At 37.7% G+C, this 26,741-nt stretch overlaps 1 protein-coding gene across 1 annotated transcript in view; it reads right to left on the bottom strand.

The window, feature by feature from the left end:
• SLIT3 (slit guidance ligand 3) overlaps positions 1–26,741 on the bottom strand; it is a gene marked incomplete at both ends in the record, with an annotated part of 466,941 nt that overhangs the window by 404,085 nt on the left and 36,115 nt on the right. Inside the window, one exon of the mRNA XM_079542234.1 lies at positions 7,034–7,105. Coding sequence (XP_079398360.1) covers positions 7,034–7,105 — 72 coding nt within the window. The remainder of the gene's footprint in view (positions 1–7,033; positions 7,106–26,741) is intronic.

The raw sequence follows: 26,741 nt of genomic DNA, 5'->3' as shown, positions 1-26,741 counted from the left end.
ATGCCTCCAGCCATCCAGCCGATGAATAACCACGGCAATCTGACAAAGCTGTTTTCCTATAGTCGCATAACAGCAGCAAAATGGCCTGTCCCACCAACAGCTGTTAAAAGGAATTTGAATTCCTTCTATCATCTTCAAGTGAAATTACTGCAAGTCAATGCTCTTCACATCACTTTTAAAAGGGCCTTGAAGATGTAGTTCTCAGCTGAGCAGGATACAGAAATCACAAACAGCCCATTTTGCAGCTCATGCAGGATACTCGCCAGGACAACTCTATGCACTTGGTGTACCTACAAAGCCTTAGAAGTAATGGAACTTACTTTCTGCATTGCTAACGTTGTGGTCTCTAGCACTTGACAAGAAAACTATATTCTGAGAAAAGTACACTAAACAAGGAAGTGGAATAACATCATAAAAGAAGAAGGTAAGGCCTTCAGAGAGATTTATTGCTGCAGAAATTGCAAGAGACACAAAGAGCACAATAAGGCTATTCAATAAAGCAAATTCTCTGCTGTAAAACTATTTTTCAACAGTCACCACCATTAGCAATGTGCTTTTGCCAGCAATTAACACCCATCACCTCATTGTGCCTTTATTCACCATTGGGTCTCCGTAAAAGCTCAGCAAGTGTCAATGCATGTTAGTCAACACCATTTTTTCCACATGGAAGAATTCAATTCCATCCCTTTGCTTCAGAAGCACTTCCATGTCAGACCCCATTGCATCAGCCTGCCCCTCTTCTGACATCTCTTACACAGCAAGACACTGTAATGGAATACTGGAGGGATGGCACAGCCTCTACTGTCCTCCCACCAACATCCACTTCTGATTTCGTAAACCAACAAGATAAAATAGGCCAACAAATGCTTTCATGTGGGATTTCATAAAAACGTAATGCTCACTTTCTTCCACCCAAGTCAGGAAGACACTTGGGCACACCCTTTCTTCTACAACTTCCCTTCTGAGACATTCAATTCCACCTTTCTACACAGCCCCAGAATAAATAAGCAGCTACTCAGTGTCAGAAATGGTTGAAACCAGGAATTGCGCGCTACTGCAAAAGTCAACTGTTCCTTCTGGAAGAGAAAACCACCTGTAAGTTTCTTCAGCTTATCAACACAACAGTTCTGCAATTTTTTTTTTCTTTTAATGTACGCTATAAGCAAGGAATACAAATGTTCTCTAGAAGAAAAATATCATTAGATTGCAGAAGTTCTGAAAAGCCATATTTTTCTATACATCTCCAGGAAGCAAGGTCAGAAGGTTGAGGGAGGGGATCCTGTCCCTCTGCTCTGCAGTGGTGAGACTTCACTGGAGCGCTGTCTAGATATGGGGTCCTTGGCACAGGAGAGATGTGGACCTGCTGGAGTGCATCCTCCAGAGGAGGGCCACAAAAACTATCTTTGGGATGGAACACCTCTCCTAGAGGAGAGGATAAGAGCTGGGGCTTTGCAGCATGGAGAAGAGAAGGCGGAGAGACCTCTAGCATCCTGGTCAGTATGTAGAGGAGCTGTGAGAAGGAAGGGTCAGACTCTTTAGCAGGATGTGTGGTGTGGTTTCAAACTAACGAGGAGACATTTAGGTTGGATGTAAGGAAGAAGTTTCTACGGTAAGAGCAGTGAGGCCCTGGGACGGGTTGCCCAGGGAGGTGGTAGATGCCCCATCCCTGGAGACACTCAAGTCAGGCTGGATGGGGCTCTGAGCACCTGATCTGGTGTAGGTTCATTGCAGGGGAGCTGGACAAGACAACCTTTAAGGGTCTCTTCCAATTCAAAAGATTCTATGATATTCCTCATTATTCTGGAGATAAGAAACATTTCTGATGGGATTAATACCTAATTGAATAATGTAACTACATAATGAATTTTACTGACATTAAGAGTAGGAAGAATTTTAAGAAACATTATAATCTATTTATAATAGTAAATAGCACTAACAATGTGAACCTCCTTTGTTGAGCTTAGAAGGTTCACAAGGCTAATCTCAGTGTTAGAAAAATATACAAAGCATTCTCCAGTTTAGGATTATGTTAATTAGACAGTAATGGTACAGTCTTATTTAATATATGATCTCTCAGATTTATAATGTGCTTTTAGAGAGTGCTTCTAAGTACATCTAGAAAAATGGACGCCGAGGAACAGGATAAGGCTACCATATCAGTAAGTGGCAAATCAATCTTTTAACCAATTGAGAGGTTCCCTGAATTCTTGGGCTGAACACAAACCAAAATACCACATCTGTTTTATAAAAGCAAGGAAAAACACATTACTCATCTAAAATCCTTTGCCATAAACCACTTGCTCGCACAAATTGACAATATACATCTTCTTAGAAAAAAGTTATCACTAAAACAACTTTCCCAGAGAGCACTCTTTCTACTCCAACTATGCTTACCAACTATGCTTCCCATAGGAGGGAAAACAAGGTTTTTGGCCAGTATAATTTTAAATAATCGATTTTATAGAGGGTGAAGAACCACAATGAGGATGAAGCCTTTTGATGTTTTCATTTTTCAAATGTTTTCATTTGTTTTCTTCTCTCCCTCACGATTTTTTTTTTTCAAATTAAAAAAAAAAAAAAACCACTAAAAGTAGCCTTTTGCACTAATTTAGACAGGAAAAAATCCACCAATGTCCAATAAAAAACTGATTTGTCTATATACTAACAAAGCCTGCTAGATACATTACTTGCAACTAGAGCCAAAAGGAAGATATAAAATGACTTCAGCTTGATAAATGGTGTAAATGCATTCCAGCTATCTGCAGCAAAGATCTCTGACCTAATGCACATCATTCGCAAACCAGAAACGCACCCCAGAGACCAGCAAACACTTACTGTAATTATTTACTGTCTTCTCAAAAGACCCATTGCAATTTATATACAGTAAAACTACAGTTATTGTATGCGGAAAAACCACAAAAAAACACGCTGTTGTAGCCTGAGCTATTTTGTCATGGCAACACCATCACTCAACCTGATATAAAAGCTGAATTGTCAGGATCCTGCTTTAATATGAAATGGTAATGGAGCTGTAAGTCAGAGATCCATCAGATCTCCTTCTGAAAAGAGAACAGAAACAAAAATAAACACTGAGGAGATTTAGCAACCGGTCCCTTTTCCAAACACGGCTTCTGAAGACATCCATTAAAGAAAAGATTTTGAATTTGATCAGACAACACGATTCCGTGATTCCACACTCACAGCTTGCTAAGGGTCAGGCTGGAAAGGAGGGTTTAGAAGCGATAGTTCTAAAAGGTCATGATCAAGTCTCACACAAATCGAACACGCAAATCTCGTAGCAACAATGAAGATCTGAACTGCAAGAGGGCCCAAGGGAAAGCAGAATTCAGTAAAATCTAATCCACACCTGCCCAGTTCAAACCAGAAGATGCTGACTTATCCGAGCTAACTTCTGATTCCAGGCACATCGTGCAGTAGGATGACAGCTCTGCACAGTGAACCTAGAAGTACACTATTTATCAAGGTTAGCTCCCTGAGTAAGGCAGGAGCCACGAAGTTCCAGCTACTCTTACCAGGGATCACCTGATGAAGATACCTGGACATAACCAAATATACACAATGCACAAACACTAAAATCAAAGAATCACGTGATTTTGTTTTTAAAAAGAGATGGACAATACTGATGTATAAAAATATAATTTAAAGTTAATATGATAAACAATGAGTTTGCATAGGCTGTCAGCATCCAGTAATTTTGTCATTAAAATTGCTTTTCTATACACACATGCGCAATATGTGTTTCCCACTTGGCCTGGTAGGGTGCGTGCGTGCTTTCTTGCTTCTAAGTTCCCTTTAAAAACAAAAGTCAAAGAGATGCTGAATATTTGCTGACTCTTTTCCAGTTACCAAAATCCCAGTTACTTATTTGACTTCTTACAGTGATAGGTACACCATATTAGTTATTTATCTCATAATAAACTAGGAAACTCACTATTCAAGCACACACACAACTATGTTTATTAACTTCATAAACAAATTTGATGCTTTATTTTAATATCAGAAAATAATAACTTGATGATCAAAGCCTCTTTATAGAACTGTTGCATTACATACTTTGGTTTTCAATACTTCTTTGCCACATTTAATCACTTCTATAATTGTAATTCTTGCTTTTTCCCCCTCAATGGCTCAATATGAGTAAACAGTATCTAAAGCTATACAATTTTTTCTCCATTTCTGGAAATATCAAAAGTGCCTTTCCATTATTCAGATTTCTCATCAAAAACACCTGCAATTTGAGTTATTAGATACTGAATTATTTATCCTAGATAAAACAATTAAGAAGCTTAAAACCTAGGAAGTCAAAGCAACAGAGCAACGTCAGGCACTTCCACTAGAGAGTTCAACAAAGGGCTCATTCACCAGCTACCTTAAAACTCTTATCTAAGCTAGAGCAAATAAAATCTACAAGTCTCAAAGCCACGCTTTCTTGAATAAAAGGCTTAAAAGTTTATGAGAAATTAATTTTGTGAGATGCCTCATATTCCATCTATGGTTTATTCCCATATGTAAACATATCTTTCTGCCTTCTCATGTCCACTAAATGTGACAACAAAGCCTAGGCAACACTGCAAAAGATGGAAGGATATCATGTATGTTGGAACTTTGGGAAAAAGTTGTAGAAAAATACCAAAGGTACCCGAAGTGCAGAGATTAATTTAGAAGCCTTCCAAGTCAGTATCTACTTCCTTATTCTACATTCCTTAGGAAGAAGTTCTTTATTGTGAGGATGGTGGCACACTGCAACCTGTTGCCCAGAGAGGCTGTGGATGCCCCCTCCCAGGAGGCATTTCAGGCCAGGCTGGATGGAGCTGTGAGCAGCCTGGTCTAGAGGGAGGTGTCCCTGCCTGTAGCAGGGGGTGGAACTCGATTGTCTCCATTCCAACTCAAATCATTCTATGATCTTAGCTGTATAGTTCCCACAATGTCCAAGTATATACACATATGTACATCTGTCCAAAACCCATTCCAGTAAGTAGCAAATCACTCATTCTTTTTTCATGAACGAAAAACATACAATCCAACTGCATTTGGAATCAACCATTCAATATACTAAGATCTATTTTACTTAAATGCATTCATTATATTTGAACTCTTGTATCTTCCAAAGAAAAAGCAGATTTCTACTCACATTGCAACAGCAATCCATCCTAAACACTACTAAAGGGCAACAAGACTTTGAATGAACAGCAGTGAATGAAGGCAAGTGTTGCAAAAGTATCCATTGGGAAGCATTACAGAATACAGCACTCATATTAATAATCGTATTTTACACGTTTTTATTACAATCTTTTAAATTGTAATTTAATTGCAAAATTACTCTTGCTTTTAAAGACTATAATGTATCATGATTATACAATCTAATAAAAAATACACTCTGGTATTGGAAAAGGTGAATTACTTTAACATAGATGGTTTTTTTTGTGCAAAACTCCTTAAGACAGAACAATACGAGTGATCAACAACCAACTTCCCTTTGAAACGACATGACCAAGAAGTTTTTCAACCCTATAATAGTCATATTACTCACAGATGAAGTTGCAGCAAGCTCAATAGGAATTCATATTAGTGGATATGTGTAAGCTCTAATTCTTTTTTTGTTGTTTTATTTTAAACCTTAAAGCATCACCATCACTTCAGGAAATCTCCATGAAGCAAGTTTTTTTATGAAATATATACAACCAGCATCTTCTGGAGAGCTGATAATGGTATCTACAAGTATGTACCAGCTCATGCTTTACACTCAAAATTAGTTTAAATATAGAGAATTTTAGAAATAAGCAAAGACCATTAGGAAATAAAACTAAATTATTCATTCTTAGCAAATCCATTAGGCAAATATTTTCCAGTGCACTTAAAAGGTAGGAAAAAGTTGAATTATTCAAAAATCCAAATTTTGAGACCAAAGAACAGCTTTAGCTTGTAATTTTTTCATTTATTCTCTCCAGAAGAACGTGGTTCACTTGCAGTAACTTTCTCAAGTTCTGACACCAAAAAAAGTCATTAGAGAAATTCTCCAAATCTGAGCCAGTGCCTGTCACTGCACACTGCTGCTCAACTTGTCTGCTTTCAAACTTTCAGCAAAGAGACATGCTTTAAGTATTCAACTGATTTCAAAAATCATCTTCACCATCACCACGTTTTACATTTCCACAGAGAAAAAGTGTACCATATTGCCTCAATGGTTTGCTCACGTTCTGAAGGTATTAGAATGCATCCACGTGGACACAGCAATTTTTCAGCCACCCTACAGTAGCTTCTCAATGTCACTAGCCAAATCCTAGACCTTACAAACATATTTCATAAACAAACGAGCCTAAAACAGAAGTTTTAAAATGTAACTCATTCTTCAGAAAAACAGATTGGATCATAAGCTGGCTTCTTAAATCCTGGCAAAATTTATTTCAAACAGCTTTTCACTACTGCTTTCAAAAGGTAGATTATCCTTTTCTTGCTAGTAACAGTGCAGGCACCTCCTCATCCATCTGATTTCTATACACTCTTCCTTTTCCTCTAACAGGTGACTGTATTAACATTTCCCTTTTCCCTTCAAAAAACAATGGTGCAAAGCTTACGTTTGTCTCCTCTCTGTTTAGGCTGATACTGCTGCCATCAAAACATCTAACACAGGTGTTTGGTTTTCTTGTTTTATTTCAGTAAGATGAGAAAAATATTTAGAAAAAAAAATAAAAACAACCTGCACTATGTCAACATGTTTTTAGGTAACAAAAGCATGCAGCCTTCTCGTGGACATCTAGACTATAAGCTGCCGCTTTTCACAATTTCTATAACTATACACAGAGAGTTGAGAATAATTCTTCTTGAAATCCCTTTTGTATTTACGACCTACCGAACTACCAGTACATGCAAAGAAAACACAGCACCCTAAAAACCTTTACAACCTAGCAGTTTTAATACCATGAAACCTCTCACCACAGTCAAAATACAAACAATGCAAATCCATGTAAGGATAAGGAACATTCAATAGAAATATAAATTGGATTATACTTACAATCTGGTTAACTTCTGCGTGTTCTGAAAAAGGAGCTCTGGAAGAACTTGCAATTTGTTCTTGTTCAGACGCCTAAAATGTTAGAATCAGAACAAAAATTACATTGCCGTCTCATTTTAAAAGCTTATTCTATTATGCATAAACACAAGAAGCCCCTATTGTATTAAAGCTTATGTTATAAATTCAACACGGACTGCTTTAGGTACGTTAATCATAGATGAGCTAAACAGATCGTGCCATCTGTAGACCACCTGCCTACATTCTTGAGATAGGGAGTCAAGTGACAGTCACCAGAAAGTTTGAATGTTTTAATATGGATGAGTACACTTTTATTTATCTTCAGTTTTGCTCTGGATGTCTTCCAGTAGCGAAACGTATGGCTCCCATATTCAGCTTGTAGTGCTCTGAGGAATAATTAGCAGGAGTTATCTGGATTTCTTGTTTGCTTTATAAACATCACAGCACAGTAATTTAAATAACGTGAACAAACGAGTTCATTTCCAGATTAGTTAGTATTTCTCCAGTATGCGCACACGACAATTTTATTCATTCAGAAATTTCTTAAATCTCCACTTTGAAAATACGAGCAGTGTTGAAGAACATTTGAAAACACAGAGGACCAGACAAACACTTGGAGTTTTGAATTACTACCTTTAAGCTGTTCTCTGAATCATTTCTGTAAGAACTAAAGTGTTCATATGCTAGCCCATTTCATTTTGAAAAAAAAAAATTATGCTGACGAGCAGATATTATCAATTTTGAAGAAATCTGCCACATTACAAGTTCTTCCAGCTCGGTAGCTACAAAGAAAAGAAAAACCACCAAACCAACACACTCAAACTTTCTCTCCTCGGTAAAAAACAGCCTTGTAATACCTAGAAGAAGATTCATTGGCAATGGTTTCTTTTTTTCCTCTCAGTATTTTTTTTTTTTCCATTGACAACAAAAACAACTACTTGCTTTCACAGTTCTAATGAATGTTATTTGCATATTGAAGTGGGCATAACAATTTCATACAGCTACACCACTCTAAACAGGGAGGTGGCTTCTTCCACGTGCCTTTGTATTACTGTCTTCTTCCCTCTCCTCTTCCCAATCTAACTTAAATTTCACCTTGATAACAGATGTCTATTTGCTAGAATTTTGATCACGGAAGACAACTGGAACTTTCAGAACCTACTGATACTTAGCACTCAATATCTGGTGTCCAGTTTCCTTGCAACTGAGTTATTTCGCTCTCAGAAGTCAAAATTCTTTTTGAATTGAAAGGCCTTCCTCAGAGATCACTCTAACCTTGTGGAATTAGAAGCGCAGTCTTCATATGGCTACCATATGAACAAGTCTTGCAAGAGAAAGCGGCAGTAAGGGAAAGGGGAATTATTTACTCCTCTTTCTAACACCTATGACAGATCAAAGACTGGATACACAAGCTTGCTTACAAAGCCTAAACATGTATGCATTAGACATACATGCTGACGTAAGCAGATACAGAAATTGGTTATTTCACATCACTTTCATCAAGTAAGCAATTTAATTTCTAACAAATCAGTAAATGAAACACTAAACATAAACAAAGGAAACACGAAGCACTCGTTTGTATTTGGGAAAGTATATATAGGAGTTTTCTAACTGGATTCCTTTAGCAGTGTGAAATTTCACACTTCTATATTGAATCAAGCTTGCCTTCTCTTTGAAGCTGAGAGTGTGCAACTTCACCCTCAGTAAATTCACATTTTCAGTTAAATATATACATATTTTATGGAGAAAAAAAAGTCTTAAAACACAATGAAAAAAAATTTGTGAGAATACAGCTTCACATTACAACTTGCTGTTCAAGGGCAGAAAACATTTCACATTGGTCTAAACATGCTGTAAAATTTTAATGCAGTACTGTTAGAAATGAAGAGTTGATTTTTTTCATACTACAGCAGTAAGCAAACCAAAGCCTCCTGTCAAAGGCCAGTACCATTAAGTCAATGTAAGTTTGCCTCAACTCACGCATAAGCTTGATTTTCAAAACAACTCATCCCCACATTAGTGCTCCTCTATGTGATAAGCTCGTGATGCTGTCCTCAGCATACTGCAAGCATACAGAGTTACATTATTACAGTCAAACTGGGCTTACAGTTGGTGAGTCACAGAGGTGTAAGTACTGATAACTATGAGAATCTGAGGTAAAAACAAACTGTTTTGGCTCAAGCTATGATGGGACTCCACGATCATTTCCATCACTTCCTAAGACTTTCTTCAGGTTGTAATTTCTGCCAGTTATTTTATTCACAGATTGATCCTCAGGGGAACATGGCAGACTAACAGGGTATTGTTTCTCTTCAATACCACACACAGCATGTAAACAGATCATAATTCAATATTCACCAAAGACTAGATCAGCCCTTATAAACTTAGATATTTTATACGCTTAATATAGTCACAATTACTATATACCAGTACACCACCAACAGCCTAGGAAAAAGCCTAATTACATTTATTTCTCTTCCCGGGACTGAGAGAAAGTTTGTTAAGGAAGTTCTTAATATAGAAGTATCAAACTACTGAATAAGATTCTTTTAAACCTCATAGAAGAAACAATGAAGCGTTCAAAACCATTTTAACAAACAAAAATAAACACCTCTGCATGGTCATCAATAAGCCCTTTTTCCTTCGGTTCGATGGGAAGTGCCAAGCGTGAATGAAATGTAGTGGAACAGCTCCTCATGCATCATTTTATGGGAACTTAATTTTATCCTCATCTACCAGTAGATCCAATGACACAGAAATAAACATCAAGTGCAAAGTGAAGCAAGCACTAGTAAAGCCAGCACAGGGCAGGGCAAGCTCTAATGTAGCACTCTCAAGCAGAACTTCAATGCACTGGCTAAATGTGCTATAAGGAACCTATTTGGTAGCAGCATCTTCACACAGGAAAAAATTTAAAAAAATAATAATAATAACCACAAGAGCAATACAAAATTTCCTGTGCTCGCATGAGACTTTTACCTATGGCAGCCTTTCATCTTCATATCACCATAATCTTGATCCTATCAAGAGGTTCACTCTATATACAGCAGTGCTTCTCATTTTATAATAAATATCTTGAAAAACTTTAAGCCATTTATTCCAGTAAAATAAAAACTGATAGAAAAGAAGATTATAAACAAAATTTTCTAAGTTTATGTAAAAAGATTTTTTGGAGAGGTCAAAATGTTACTGCCACAGCAACTCCTTTGCATTGCTCAAAGTGAGAGCACAACCTGGGACTCATAGCACACTACAAATGAAATCATTCATCTGTCCTCTAATGTTAGAAACATGTTGGCTGCACAGTCCGCACAGGCACATCACCGTCATTGTACCAATACTGCGGTATGCCTAGGGGAAGGAAGGAATCTGATTATACAGCCAGAGAAGATCTGGTTCAGTTTACTTGACCAGAGACTGCTGGATGAGAATGCAGTTGTTCGGTCTCTGAATTATTTTGAATGGGATATTTTAGAGCTAATAAGACCTGCAAAGTATTCAGGGAATGCAGTGCACTGGGGAGAAAGATACATAATCACCTAATGCCACAGAACAGATTAGCTCCAGAGTTGGACCAGAAGCTGCTCTGTGGATGCACACAGCACAGAGCTCAAACCAATAAAATCTCCTGGAAGCTGAAGAACTATGCAGAGAGACTCTCCCAAGAGTCACATAGGTGCTGGCCTGACCTGAGTCAGGCAGTGAAGTCTGATCTAATGCATGCAGACTGTATAGTCAACAACATCCACGCTGCAAGGCGCTCTGTCATCCAAATTACCTTTAACACCACTGCACATGGGAAATATAAGTTCACACATACTGAACTGTTCTGCTCTTCAAGTCCTCATGCGTGACCTACAAAAGGCAACTGATCACCAGCTTTACTCAGCAGTACTCAACACACAATTAGCATGTCCCCACGAGTCCACACATCACCTCTGTATGAGACCACCACACCAGTACAGCACAACATCCCCTCACAAGGAACAAACATTCACCTGTACGTCAGTTGGAATATGTCTTGGGAGCAAGAAATAGCAATGGCTACAAAAACCTTTATTTCTGTATGCTGAAATTTACAACAGAAGTGAACTACAGTTTCTTCTGAAATTACTACAGGGCATTGCCATACTTCCCACAGAAAAAAAAAACACCAAAAAAACCCAAACAATTGCTTAGTAAATGGGAAAACTCATTCAAGGGTACCAACTTCCTGTGCTTGGATACAATCTTATTTCCTCCTATTACAATCATTCAGATATAGCCAGGCATATGAGCAATCAGCTCTTCTAGCCACCTTACATAGGAACACAAGGGTAAAGAGAGTTTGAAGAACTGAAATACTTCAGGAACATGTACTTCTACAAAATGTGTAACACTTAACATACAATAATGTTCATAGCTTGTTATATATACATACATGCATATTTCCGTCCACTACAGTAGTTTTGAATGGTAGCTTTATGTAAAAAAAAATAAAAATAAAAATAAAAAAAAATAAAAATCAGCCTTTTATTAGATGTGCCCATGAAGTTTTAAGAGAAGAATAAGTTCTCCCGTCAGCACTACAGACAGCAAGACACGCTACTATTACTTCCTAACATACATATCTTAGGTTACTTGTTGATTTATTCTGGATGTTGCAAAAAATTGTTTTCAAGGCAGATATAAAATAAGGTAGAAACAACAACAAAAATTAACTACAATGATAGTGCATCTCCAAGGAGAAAATTCAATATACCTTTAGAATAAGGAAGTCATGAGCTATAATCTGAGAAAGACTCACCTGCTCTCATTGGTCTGCAGAAGAAATCTACTTTTCTTAAACAGAGTACACTAAGCCATTTAAAAATACAAAAAAATAAAAATAAAAAAAGAGAAAAAAAGCTTAAAGAGAAAACGTACAAAATACACAAACCAGGAAACAAAATGAAAATAAATTCAAAGATAGACTTGCCTGTTCTTCCTTGCAGCCTCACAGTTTTCTACAGTGTTGGCAGGGGCTGTCCATTGCAGCTGAAGTCACTCAAGATTTTACAGGTGCTGGGCTGTAATTTCAGGCCAGGCACATGATAATGATTTTTAACCCTTCCTCTACTTTTTAAGTCTTTTACTTGATACAAGCAACCTCAATCAGCTAATACTAAGATGAGTCAAAGACTGTATTGCAGAGGTCAGTTGCAGCTACTCACACTGACTCCAGCAGCTATATGAGCATTAAGAGCAGTAGACTGTTCTCTGAGATAGTCACAGACCTTGTCAACACAGGCAGGCAAGTAGGTATGAGGTAACAATTCCTCCAGAAACACTGCAAAACAGCATCAGTAGTTTGGGATCCTATTCAGCTATGGCTACTATAAGGTGCCAGCCTCAAAAGAAAAATAAAGAAATAAGTAAATGCATGACTAGGAAGATCTCAGGTGCAACTGCTTAAGCTATCACCTGTTAGAATTAATTGGAAACATGTGTGATGCAGCCAAAATAGTAGAAAAAATAATAATAATAATACTTCAGTGCTTTTTCTTCTCTCTTCTCCCAGAAAAATCATGCTTAATTTCACGTAGTTTTTCAAGTTATTGAAATAAAGCCTCTTGTGCTTTAAAGACAGGTATCGCAACATTTATTACCAATTAAAAAGTCTATCTTTAAAAATTAAAATTACATCATGCTTGTAAGCAAAAAAGAAATAACAAATATTTTGTTTTTTCAAAGCTGTAACCCAGTTCTATTGAGATACTGAGCTGTTGGCCCCATGTAAAACGTCATATTGTCGCATCAAAGTATGGTGTCAAAATTATATTTTAAGATACCACAAATGAGTGCCTCACAGAGCCATAATAACAGAATGCACAAGAAAATAATCTATCAAAAACATGCACAAGATCTGGTTCTTGTATTACACTCCTAGGCCCTGACTATGAGAACTGAAATGTCACCATATTGGATTCCTTGGTTTAACTTTGAAAAGCAGACCTTCATGAATATCAGAAAACTCATTAAGAAGTAAATGAGTACTTGAAAGATTAAAATATTTGTAGGCACCACAGAATGTACTCCAAAACAACTCTGTGACATAATCCCTGCACAGATACATACTTGGGTTTTAAAAAAGGAAGAGCAACAAGGTCTCCACTGGCAGCAAACAAGGACCTCTACAAGGACCCAAACTGCTCAGCATACTGTTACAGGTAACCTAAAAATACGCAAGTGGGGAGTGTGTTTTTCTTCCCTTAGTAATACAGTGAAGGCTGATTATAAACTCCAGAAAGAGCTAGTGGCATTCAGTGCCTGAATGGCAAAATACCATATAACTCATTGCAAGCTGAACTTGAAAATGTTTCCTTGTTTGTTAAGTTCCAACTTAACAAATACAGCAGTATCCAACCCAGAAGTCACTTCTTAGAAAGTACGTCCATGAAGATATCAACTTAGTCCTCTACAGAGATTTTTCAAGTGTTAGAAATTATCAGAAGGCTGCTTGATGGCACGTTTATTCTCTTAAAGCCGTTGTGTATTTACACGTTGAAGACTGAAAACTTAGAATTTCCACTTCAAGAATGGTTGTAAAAGGTTTGGAGAAAGACAATTTTGTAATAAAAGAAAAAATTGGAAGCATCGAATGCTATTGATGCTAGCTTGAAAGAACAAACGTTTCTTTTTCTGTGCAACAGTCAGTTACTTTGCACAGCAACTGGTGGTGCACCATTAGTGCTAGTTTCTATATTTATATAAGTGACAGACAACTAAGAAAAATATTAAGTAATATTAATGACAAAAGTTCAACTGATGATTCCTGTGATCTCTCTCTGCCACAAGAAACATCAGGCTTAGAGTGTTTTCCATAGAAATATCATTTATGTGCTTTCTTCATTTGCTCTTAGAGTTTCAACTAGAGATCTAATAGTGCCTTACTTGTACAGTGGGTCTAAGCTACTACAGATATTAACTTCTTGCTTTTGGTACATTTTCTGTTTTCTATTCAGTTTATCAGGAATAAAATTCAGTACAAAAAAAGTTAATATATGCTAAGCAATACAAACGCAGATTTTAAGCATTTTTAAGCAGATTTAAGCCATTCAAAGAACAGCAAAGCCTCTTCAGGTGATGAAGCTGGTCTGCTGCACAAACTGAAAGTGTTCCCAATGTAAGACTTAAAAAATATTGAACAGCAGGAAGCAAAGGAAGACATACATAACTAGAGTTGCAACCAAGAGACAGGTATGTCTGTATATGGTGTGTATGTTTATACCCAATTATGTCCATATATTCCTCTATGAACACGACTCTTATTATTTCTATTTACTTCACTCAAATCCCTTGTGTTCCAACTCTGGACATTTTCACATGCCTCCAGTAAGCCCCTTTTGCTCCTCATAGATATATTTAGATGCAGATTTCTGTTCTCAAATATTATTCTCACATAATAAAAATAGATACATTACTTCATATCTTTGTGTAACAAGCTGCATCTTCCTACTTCATGATTCAGATAGACTAAAAAAGATGTTTAAAGAATTTGTGAATTTCAAAAGTGACCAGAATACATACTCCAATGTATATTTGGCTCATTGTAGTGTTTCTTTTTTTGTTGTTTTGAAATGGGCCGCATGTAGCACAACAAAAGTTTCAACAAAAGTCACACCTCCTTTCCCCTACCAAAAATATTTTGCATATATACTTCAGTCCCTTAGAAAGTTATGTCTCTTATTTATTTCCATGGAAACTACAACTGACACAAAGAGCACAACAGTACTATTTGACAGAGAAAATTCTTAGCTACAAAGCCCTGTTTTTCAACAGGCACCACCATCAGCTACACACTTTCTCCATTAATGAGAGTCTGCAAATGAGAGTCCACAAAGAGTGCATTTATGATCAAATGCTATGATCATAAAAATTTGCACCAGAAGAGGTTTCACATCATTATTGCTAGGAAAATGTGGCCCTCTCAGTCCATCTTTGAGCAGCCCAAAGAAAAGAAAAGTCAGAAGGCACCAAATCCAGACTATACAGTGGATGCAGTTCACTCCAGCCAAGACTGGCAATGAGCCCCTCAGTCTTCAAAATGCTTTGGCGACTGGCATTATTGCCTTACAAGAGAAAGACTCTCTTCTTTGACTTGACTCTGGAAGCTCAAGACTTCAGCTTAGTCAGCATTGTGATGTAGTGGTCAAAACTGATGGTTTGCTTGAGTTCCAGAAAGTCCAGAAGGATCACTGCCCCTCTATCCCAAAAGACAGTCAAATCACTCTTCCTGCATATTGAACTTTATCTTTGATGGAGAATTTACATGGGACCAACCCACGGACTGCCATGTTGACTGCAGATCATAGTGGTTATGCCACATCTTGTCACCGATAATAACGTGATCCAGGAAACTGTATCTTCAGCCTCATATTGGTTCAGTAGGTTCTAACAAACTTGTATACGGTGTTCACTATCTTCCTCGGTATGCAATTATGGGACCCACCTAGAACAAACATGATGATATTCCAACACTGCCTCCATTTCCAAGGCAGTGAAGCTGATATTCAGCTCCATACACAGTTCCCAGGTCACAATCCAACAATTTGCACGGATGAGCTGATCATGACATTAACTTCATGACGCGACACTGTGCATGGCCATCTGGAATATCTTTCACATTTCTGTTGCCACTGCTGAAACTCACCATCCACCACCTCACTGTACTCTCATCCACTTTTGATCTCCATAAACGTTCACTGTCAATCAAAGTCAGTGGGAGCCATTTTTTCCACAAGGAGGAATCCAATCCCATGCCTTTGCTTCATAAGCACTTCCATGTTAGACGCCATTTCATCAGACATCAGCCCCTCTACTGCCATCTGTTGCACAGCAACAAAATGTAATGGAATACTGGTGGGAGGTTCAACCTCTACTGCCATCCCACCAACACCTGCCTTTGACATTGTGGACAGACATAACAAAATAGGAGGCGTAACTTTCAGAGCAGATCTCAACAAGTGCCAGGTATTCCCCTTCCTCCCTCAGCCCCTCACCCATCTGGGGGGTCCCATGTCCTGAAGGCAAGGGGAGGAGGGAAACAAAGGCAACTACAAGGTCAACGTCAATCACTGACTATCAAGGGCTCTTAAAACAACAATGGAGAAGTTATTAACTGTGAAATTCCTACCTTCCTGGCTCCAACCAGGCTAATAATATTTCTTTCTCTGTCTGAAGCTGGGATAGGAGAAACTTAACTATTAAGATCCCCCTGACTGTTAAAAAGAAACAGCCAGTGGAGGTTAGAAAGAGAGAATGCTGCCAACCTAGCGGTAGTTTGAAGTTTATCACAGCGAAATAGAAGGGGAAAAAATCCACAACTATATGGGTTTTCATGTTTATTTCCTTTTTTTATTTTATTTTTCAGACAAGTTCTGTAGGAATAGAAGTATCTCAATTTTGATAAGAGAATTTTTAAATTGCTTTCGAATCAGTGGTCATGTTTTCTTGGAGGGGATACTTCCTCTGGAATATGGACTTAGCTGGATCTCTTGTATTTACACAGTAGGAAGAGTCGGTTCTAGATCAGAGAATGCTGTCTCACGGAGTTCCATTCACAATGAAAGCAAACAGGAGCTACAGCTGATCTAAATTAAAGGCATGATCAGTAGGAGTGGAAAATATAAAGTTCAATACATAAATACAACCATACATAGCAAGATAAGAGTCATCCACTTCATAGGTCTGTAGCTGTTCAGACGTGGGAAACAGTTTTCTACATCATAAAATGACTATTTTTATCAGCCACTCATAAAAACTTATCCTTCTCAGTCGATCATTTCAGTTTTTTGTTCAAAAAGAATTAAAATTACATTGTTGTGTATTACAAATTACAAAGAAGAATCCCATTTCAATGATCATGTTGTTGTTTGTCACTTACTTGCTCAATATCTTTTTGTTCTCAAAGCCTGAATAGCTAACGGAAGATTTCAGAAAGTTCAGAGAGAATGACATAAACTGTCAGCTCTGCTATTGGGCCTTGTAGTTACTTAGGCTTTTAGATTACAATAACCACCTAGGGGTTTTTTTGTGTTTTCTTTTTAATATATAATAATTAGCTAGTTTTTACCGTTGGAAAACACGTGATATCTACTAACCTCTGGATTACACATCTGCTTCTCTACCGAGCTTTACTGCAAAATCAAAGCATTACATGTTTGTCGAGATATTAGTGGTACTCTATTCCTTTGCAAGTTCAACACCTTTCAAACTTGATTCGAGATCTGTATTCTTATTACTACATAATATTCAACTCATTCTTTAAAGTCAGAGGTACTCTGCTTTTAAATTTTTAAAAGGGCTAGTTTTAATGGAGCAGCCCAGCTTTTAACACTCAGTAATTACCCAAGTAACATTGGGCTCACTCTCCAATTTGGTCATTTATTCTGTTTCACACTCAAAGCATCTGGGTCTCATTTGGCAATAAACAAGCTGGTTTCTTTCCTCCTTTGTTATAAAGAGCTCTATAGCATTGTCCTTGGAGAAGAGCCTCGGGGAAAATGATGTAGTTGAAGCAATTTCTAAGACTTCCTTTAAGAGAGAAGCGGTTACATCACAAGCTTGGGTGTAACCAAGAAGCAATAAAAATGAAATAACACATAACAGCAGACTCAGGCAGAAAGACAGGAGTTATTGAATTCTAAGAAGTTTCTAAGTTTTCTTTTTTAAAGTATACTGACTTAGGAAACAGTGAAGTAAGAGCACAGCCAATTTCATTCACTGGTTTCATCAGAAAACCCTGCCATCATCAAGAAATATGTTGCTGTCATTAATGTAACTTCTTCACTTGTTTTCTAATACTTATTTTTGTAAGACACTGCATCCACACACACACACACACACACACGAAAGTCAACTTTATCCATTACTTTTGCTCAGCATCTCTTTATATTAACAAACAGGGAAACAAAGCCAGATGATTTAAAACGGAATTTCAATAAGGTTACTACGAGGAAGTCCACTGCAATTTTACAGGATCATGGTTTCAAATACACGAATTTTGTTTACATGAGATGGTAGTACAGAAGCTTTTCCAAGAACTGTGAAAGTCAGCACTGCATGTTGCTAAGATTATGTTTTTTAGAAAGAAAACTGTTTACAACAGTTACAACTTTGAGATTCCTTATTACAAACACAGCAAACTGGGTGGTCCTGGTTCACATTTTCAAGGCTGTCAAAAGCAATGAGCTCCACTAGTAACTTTTCATTAGACTGAAAAAGATTATCCATCCTCTATCAGAAGCAGACTACATTTCTCTTTGCAGGAAGAAGCAGTGTACAAACTGGTAACTCGAGTTTTCAGTTCTCCATATAAGAATCCTTACTTTTCTTACAAGATCTTTTTATGTGGAAAAATATGTTACAAGATGAATGATAAAGCTATTGTGTAAACATTATACGCAGGTTTCCTTTGTCCAGGAACAAATTGTTAACAAGCAAAAATAAGTATGAGGAACAGGTTTTAAATTTAAACATTTTCCCAAAGACAACACGATTAAACAAAAAAGATCCAATATCATTCATACATGCATTAAGGCCTGAGGTCAGCTCTCTGCATCACTGAGAAAGGGGCATAAGGGTTAGCACCAAACTAACTGAAGGAGGAACAGACAATCTTACTAACAGAGAATGTTTATTGATGGCAGTGCCAATCCAATAGGCAAGCCCATAAACACAGAAGCAGCAGATGTCAGCTAACAGACAATCCCTTACCTCAGCAGCATGCATTTATAAAACCCAACTACATGCATTCAGGGTGCAGCTCATACCTGACTGTCCCAGGCCCTGACATGTAACATTTCACATTTTCTTTTAACTGTCATTCAAATAAATGCAAAAAGGCTTGGTCACTTTGAAACACAGAGACACCGCACAAGATATTGCAGAAGATAGCCATTTCTCAGTTTCTGCAGTGCTTTAAATGTAATGGTCATGCCCTCTTATTTCAAATCTTAAAAAAAAAAATTGGGAGTTCACACAAAATCTTTGAATTTTTATATCTTCAAAACTCTACCACTAAGTGGAAAAAAAGTAGTTACTTTCTAATTATTGTTCCAAAGCCTATGTGAGAATAATCGGACTTTATCCAAGAAACCTATAGAATCTATTGTAATATCCCTAGATGTTCAACACTGTTTATATTCAAACAGATTTTGTGAAGTCAGTAAGATAGACGTGGTGAAGATGTTATCCTACACTAATGAGTAATCTCTCCAGCCCAGCACTGGAACTCTATGAAGAAAGCAAAATGCAAATTCTAGTGTGCACATCTCCAAGCTGTGTTACCCCTGTTAACGAGGCTTTAAAAGGTCATATTAATCAAACTAACCATTTCCAGAAGTCAGAAATACCTGTGAATAATTAGCTAAACTTGCGAGTGGAACTACCGTTGCAATTTTTACCAGAAGGAACAGAACAGTATTCCTATTTATCTGCTTAATAACTCGATACCAGCCCGGCTCACCACGCCTCTCCATATATAGTAAAGAATGCTTCTGTGGCAACGTGTTGCTCCTTCCTCCCTGGGGCTATATGCCAAGCAGAACTATTAAAATACGAAGGCAACCATAATCATCTTTTGCCTGAAATTAAACTGGATGCTTAACAAAGGATGCATCTTCCAAAGCTAACAGAATGAAGACAGGGAAATAATTAAGTGGAACAAAGAACACGCTGCATATTCAACATAAATTCAAGTGCTTTATCACAAGCCTATGGGAATGACTTATCTGAAGTTATTCAAATGATATTTTCATCACTATTAAGCCATAAGGGGTAACTGGCCACAAAAATCCACAGTTGTAACAGAGACTCTAATCTAAAAACACTCCCTTTCTCTGATAATTACCTCCGATTCATTATCATCTTCCCAACAAGTTATCAATTGCAGGGGTCAGCTTTTCCTGACATACCTCAGTACCTATAGTTTGTATTTATCTCATGTGCCTAATACACTGCATCACACCTATCCCATTAAGAATGACTGAAGAGAAATCAAATGGACAGAGCACATGTAAGAAACCTAGAAATCTCTTTTTTTCCATGCGATTCTCATATCATAACACCCTCAGGGAAAAAAAAAGAAATAAGTGGAGATCATCTCTAAACAACTGGAAATGTAATGCTAGAGTTAGCTATAAGGCAATACGAATTAGTTAGTTCTATTCTATATGGAAGGCTGCAGCTTGAGTTGAGCTCCAGCTAAGTGGATATGGATAACTTGGAACTGGGCCAGAGGAAAAGGGTATATTCTTATGACCAATATCAGATATTCTGCCATTATGACCAATGACAGAAAGGCTGCAGGACCTACATATTCATATACATACTTTTCCAAAGGGGGGGGGGAGGGAGAGGGAAGAGAGATGTTAAGTACTTTGAAATCATCATTATTCAGAAATGCGATTATTTAAAGGCTGCTGTGCTTGACAGCATGAAATTCATGGAATTTCTAAGACCACATGCAGTATAATCATTCAAATATGAGAAAGCTCACAAAAGCACCACCCTTTTGATAAAATTATTTAAGCTAAACAAAGCTCATCCAAATTATTCCAGACCACTGACAAAGCAGTTCTTACCCAACAGCAACACAAACCTTGAAGTATTTCCTACAGCCTCTGAAGAAATGAATTCTAAATCTGCAAGTGTTTTGCTTAAGCAAATACCCCTATAAATCTTCATCGGATATTAAAAAAAAAGTGCTAAAATCAAACAAACAAGCCACAGAAGTTTTAATGTTTAAAACTTCTGATGTAACGTTAAATGCTAATCAGCTATTCCAAGCAAATTATGGTCACATTGTAACGGAGTGTCATTATTCCATTTGCTTTGTAACCATTCTTTCAGAAGCTTAAGAATTCTGTGGTTACAGAACCCCTTACACACATAAATGAGACCCAAATTTGCTTTTGCATGAGTTCTTATAGGTCAGTGATCTACTATGAAAATGTTTTTGATGAAACCAGGCTTGTTTATTATCATATTGTTAAAATAAATCTCGTTGCTGTGCAGACCTGGCCAGAAGTACTAATGCAAACCAAACCCAATTCACTGAAGCATGCATCCTGCGTTCTTGCTGGCAGTCCTTTGCCTCTCTTGCACTTTTTCTGTATTTGGATTCCTCCTGTGCAGACCTGTTGAGAGAGCTGCTAATAGTTTCCTCAAGAGAAGAGGTGCCTTTTTTAATTTATTATTATTTTTTAAATGTTTACAAAAGAAAGGAAAGGTTCACCCTTGGATCAGCAATAACAACAAGTTTGCCTGCCAGCAGTGGCTGAGTAATATGTAATTGTAATTACATGCTACAAACAGACATAGTAACCTGAAATTTGAGGATATTAGTGCCCTCTAGGACTCCACCGAATGTAGTAAATGGGCACTGTAATTTTCTCAACTGTATGCACCCAATCAAAAGGAAAAAAAAACCACCAAAAAAACCAGCAAATTTATACTCCTTCAAATGAAGATAAATGGTCTCTCATACAATTTCTCATTTCAGAGATATCTACCTTATTCATTGAATAGTCTATTAAAGAAAAGGGAATGCTACCATATTTTAAAAATACCATTTGTAAGAAAGATGTATTTCTCATGGGCCAGGATGCACATAGTATTAAACCTACTGTCGATAGTTACGGAGCAAGTTTTACCATGTTGATGTTGGCCTTCTTTCCTGAATTCATCTGCAACTACTTACTCAGCCGTAGGACTTCAAGAACAAAAATCACAAGATCTTACGGCAAAATGACATCCTGCCATATTTTTAATGGCAGAATACAAAAGGACAAGACAATTTTTGCTTCTCTCAAATGACCATGAGAAATCTCCATTATTTCCAAACACAACCTGCATCTATCACAAACACAGTTCATTTGTGCAAAAAAACAACTACAAATTCCAATGCTTGATCTAATTTCAAGAAAAGCTAATGTAAGTTCTGTGCTTTATGAAAAAATGTAATGCATCAAAATCCAGATGTCTCTTATCCCGGAGGTAACACCATGCTCAGAGTACTTTACATGGCTAAGAAATGCTGTGTTTTTTCCAGTGTACAACATCAACAAAGTATGCCACCAGAAAAGCCTCAAACAGTTTTTTCATGATTAAGCTTTTCTTAACCTTTTATAGTTTCCCAGTGACATTTCTTAGAATTATCCAATCTTTTCAGAATGTGCCTGAAACTACATAAAGTCTTTGAAATATAAATGCTGCCAGCTGTATTAGGACAATGAGCAGGACACTGACTTCTGGTATAAGCAGAATGTAGACAAGGTTTAGCTTCTACAAATTGCTTCGAACCTATTAGGTTGTTGTTGTATTTTCCCCCCCAGTACAGCCTTCCTACACTAGAGATCTGTGTTTACTTCTGAACCACCATGTCTCTGAAAACATGGACACAACAGAAGCGCATATACAGCGTGCTCACTGTTCTACAATTATACACATCAAGTTTTATTCTCAAGCCTAATATATTCTTAGGATTTTACCAGTCACCCAAAAAACATCTTCAATTTTGCCCCTGAAAAATAGCTTGTTTACTTTCAAAGTTTTAGCAGTAACTCATCTCTGTGGTACATCTACTGAAGAAAATCAAGGAGTTTTTATAAAACTTTAATCACTTTTCAAGACCGTGGCAAGAAATTGTGCTACCATTTAGGGGAGCTAACTACTACTTAATAGAATGCTTTAACAGACTAGAGCCATGCTAATCAACACTACGTGTTGCTGGACACCACTAAAAGCTGAGGATTTTCAACAAAAAGCTAAAATTAGAAGTTGTGCTAAATATGAAAGCATCAAAATTCAACGGGAAAATTAATGTATTTGGGACTTCCAAAATAATAAGGTGTTTCAAAAAGCTCAAAGTATTCTTGCTTTGGGATGTGCACTTACTACTCAACCAATATGTGAAAGTTGACTATTTCTGTACAGTGCCATTCTATATTAGTAGATGTATGGGAACTGCTGTGTCACGGCCTGAACCTCTGATCACCTGAGGCGAGCCATGAGTCAGCCAGAGGAGCACAGGTGAAGGCAATTCAGCTGTGCTGCCGGAAGGGGTGGAGCCTGGCTCCTAGACCTATTGAAGAGCTGGCTACCAGAGGGGAAGGATCTCTTCTGGAGATCACCTCTCTTGGTGTTTTGTGGTGAGCCCAGCTGAAGGGTAAGCTCTTCCTCTTATTCTCTTTTTATTATCATTGTCTGCTTTGCCTAACTCTCTTGATTATATTGTGATTATAACATCTTGATATCTATTGATTATACAGTAGAAAAATAGTGCTTGTAAACAGTATAAATAACAGAAAACATTGTTATTACTATTCTGAGAATCTGCATTATATAGACCACACTTGAGCATTTTCTTCAGTTTTTAACTGTTGTGAGAAGCTTGACTTGACATGGAAATGTAAATAAGCGAAAATTTTATAACATTCCTTTGCAACAAGAACAATTTTTTTGGACTAGCACATTTCTCAGGAAAGCTACCAGCTTTGCCCATGTTTTTGCTAAGTCAGTCTTATAGGAAACAGGATTTCCTTACAGGTGATTTGACAGCATTCCTTTCAAGTCAGATTTCTAAAATGAGCTTCTTAGTGAGGTGGTGAGAGGCAGATGTTAAATACCTCCTGCTCTAGACATGAAAAAAAAGTGAAACTTCCTGAAATGTCTCAAACCTGTTCTCTGAAAGAGAAGGCATTCCTAATTCCTCAGTCCTAGGCAGCTAGTTCAGTACAAGCAAAATACAGTTTGAAAAAGATGACCAACAGTTCAGATTCTCACATCAGATGAAAAACAAAAAACACCAATAACATAACAGCTTGGCTGAGTCAGACTTATAGCCCATCGAGATCAGTATCTTGTTTCCAGCAATAGCAACATGCGGATGTATGCAGAGGCATAAACTACAAAGGCATGCATGATACTCTTCTACTAGCTTTGCTTTCAGCTTTTTTCAGCTACACTTAGCTGATAAAGGTGTTGCATTTTTATGATACCTCAACAGATCAGTCTTGCTTCACAAACCCAGCCAGTCTTCTGCTGGACATCTGTGAACTTCATTTCATTCTTTACAAGTTTTAACATTTTGGGATGTTTTCCCCATTTTTTCCCATTGATCAACTCTGAATGGCAACTACTACATCATTCCAGAGTCACTCAACTTCACAAGGTCCTCAGTGAGGATTAAGCCTGTCCATGAAACAGTTTTTTGGAAGACTAGATAAGCATGATGGAGATGCAGGACTAGACCTCAGCAACTCTGCTAGCTGACTTGATCTTTACCATGCAGGTTGTTTTCACTGATACATCTAACAGCACTGAGTGGCAAATTCATACGAGTTCTCTAAGAAGGAAGGGACAAGTCTGGAAGTCTTGGTCCTAATCAAGCCATTCTAAAAAGTTTTGTCTCTCTGGAAATTATATCTGTGGCTTAGAAAACTGATAAAAATGAGTCACAATCATTTCATTTTTAAAGTGAAGGTATTACTCATCCCACAAGCACAGAGACAATTCTTTCCCCTTTCAAGAAAGGAAAGTATTGGGAAAGACAGAATGTGACTTAGCTACAGACTAAAAATGCAGAAGAGCTCTCACTTACTGCAGATCACACAATGAGGAACAACAAATCACTCTTTTTGGTCCACATGAAAAGATGGGACAAGGTAGGAGATTGTAGCATGCAGACTAACATGGTGTGGTGCAATAAACATGGACGAATAATGAGAAAAAGGTAACAACAAAGACCAGTAAAACCTGTATGAAACCAAGCCCCCAAAAGAAATGCAAGGCAGCACACCAACAGACGCTCAAAGAGCTGCACAGTGCCACGTGAAGATGCAGCACATTCCTGATGGACTTGCACATAGTTATGACATATTCAGGGACTATATTTTATTTCAGGTGAACATTAAACACTGAGAACTTTTGCTTTACTTCTGCCACCAAAGCTAAACAGGAACTCCAATGCAACTCTTATTACGTCACTGCAGGAAAGCACTTCTCCAAGATAAAGACAAAAGGCAGAGACAGGGAGTACAATTTCCTGTAATCTGTAGAAACAGCATGTGCATACCTGTAAACAGCACTAATGATACTGTGGAGACTTTTCCTTCCTCTAGCCTCAGGGTTCTGAAGCAGGATCAAATTACGGAACTCTGTGCAAAAGCTTAATGTACTTAAAGTACTTCGTGAACTTAGAAAGCTGGTATGTGAGTATCTGTTGATACCTTATTGCTAATCAAGGTCCAACCATCATGCAGATAGAGTAATGTTGTCACCACCTAAGTGGTAAAAACTACATCTTGGCCACTTGGAAGACCCACTATCAAAGAAAAGAAAAAACAACACTACAATTCAATTCTCAAAACCGGTATCAACACTGTACCTATGCAGGTTAAATCAGACAGAAATAAATCTGTCACTTTCCCATGTATTTTCAGAGGGATTGTCTGGAAAGAAAACTTCAGGCCAAATACTAAATACTGGTGAGTAACCAAGAATGGCAGTGACTCTGTCCTAGGAAGATCCTGCAGTACAGCGTGCTCCATTCTCCACAACTGTGTGTCATGGTTCTATGTTTTTGTTTTTGTTTTGTTTTTTGTTTCTGGGTTTCAGTATTCCACATCAAAACATCATGTAGTGTCCGGGGCATTAAAGTGTCACTGCCCCTATCCCTGTACGTCACAGAAGTCACGGGATCTGGCCCTTCCGGGTGGGGGGGGGAGGCGTGCTCTTGCTGCCTGGCAGTGGGTGCTGGAGGGTGCTTTCCTAGCCTTTCCAAGCCTTTCAGGTTTGACTCGGTTCCGGGAATTCTCTCTCTTTCTCTCTCTCTCATCTTGTCTGATTTATTCATTTCGATTTCAATTAAATTATATATATTGTGTTATCTTGTATTCCAATATTATAGTAAAATAAGTTTTCCTCCATAGATTGTTGCCGCTGCTCTTTTCCTTCCTTCCTTCCCATTTTTGTGGGACTGGGGTGGGGGGGGGGAGAGGGCAGAGGCCTGTCGCCCCTGTCACGGACATAGATTGATCTGGTCAACTCCGTGACACTGTGTCAGTTGCATCAAAGAAGAAGACCAGTAACACCTCTTCAGATATTGCACCCAAACATTCTACCTCATCACACTGGAATTCTCAGTGTCAACAGTCATTTACTGGAGCGCGTCTGGGACAACAGTAGACTTCTCTTGAAAATGCAAGATTAAAAAGTGCCTTTTCAGATGTCTGTTGTAGATTTCCCTCCCCTCTCAACCCAGACAATTTTTCAGATGTTAAGGGCAAAAATATGAACAAATATCAAAAAATATGGCTTGAACTTGCAAGTCAGGAGGCCAACGGTACCAGGAGCTGCATATTACCAGCTCAAAGATTCAGGCAACATAAAACACAAGAGTTAGCTATTCTTCAAATCAGGAGAACATCATGTCTGAAGATGCCAAAAACTGAATATCATTTTATTTATTCTTTCTCAGCTCTATCAAAGAGTTGCTAAGCTTACAACTGGTCTTAGAAACTGATTCCTGCCATTTACAGAAGTTTACTTTGTTGACACGCAACATTAGATAGTATAGGTTCATCTCACCCAACTGATGATGCACTGTTGCAGCAATAATTCCTCTCAGTATGAAAGATAAATGCAGGTTTTGACACTTGTACACACT

The sequence above is a fragment of the Tetrao urogallus genome, assembly GCF_951394365.1.
Source record: "Tetrao urogallus genome assembly, chromosome: 14".
In the NCBI taxonomy this organism is placed as follows: Eukaryota; Metazoa; Chordata; class Aves; order Galliformes; family Phasianidae; genus Tetrao; species Tetrao urogallus.
Note: the sequence above shows the minus strand (reverse complement) of the source record. Positions and strands in the feature narration are given on the sequence as shown.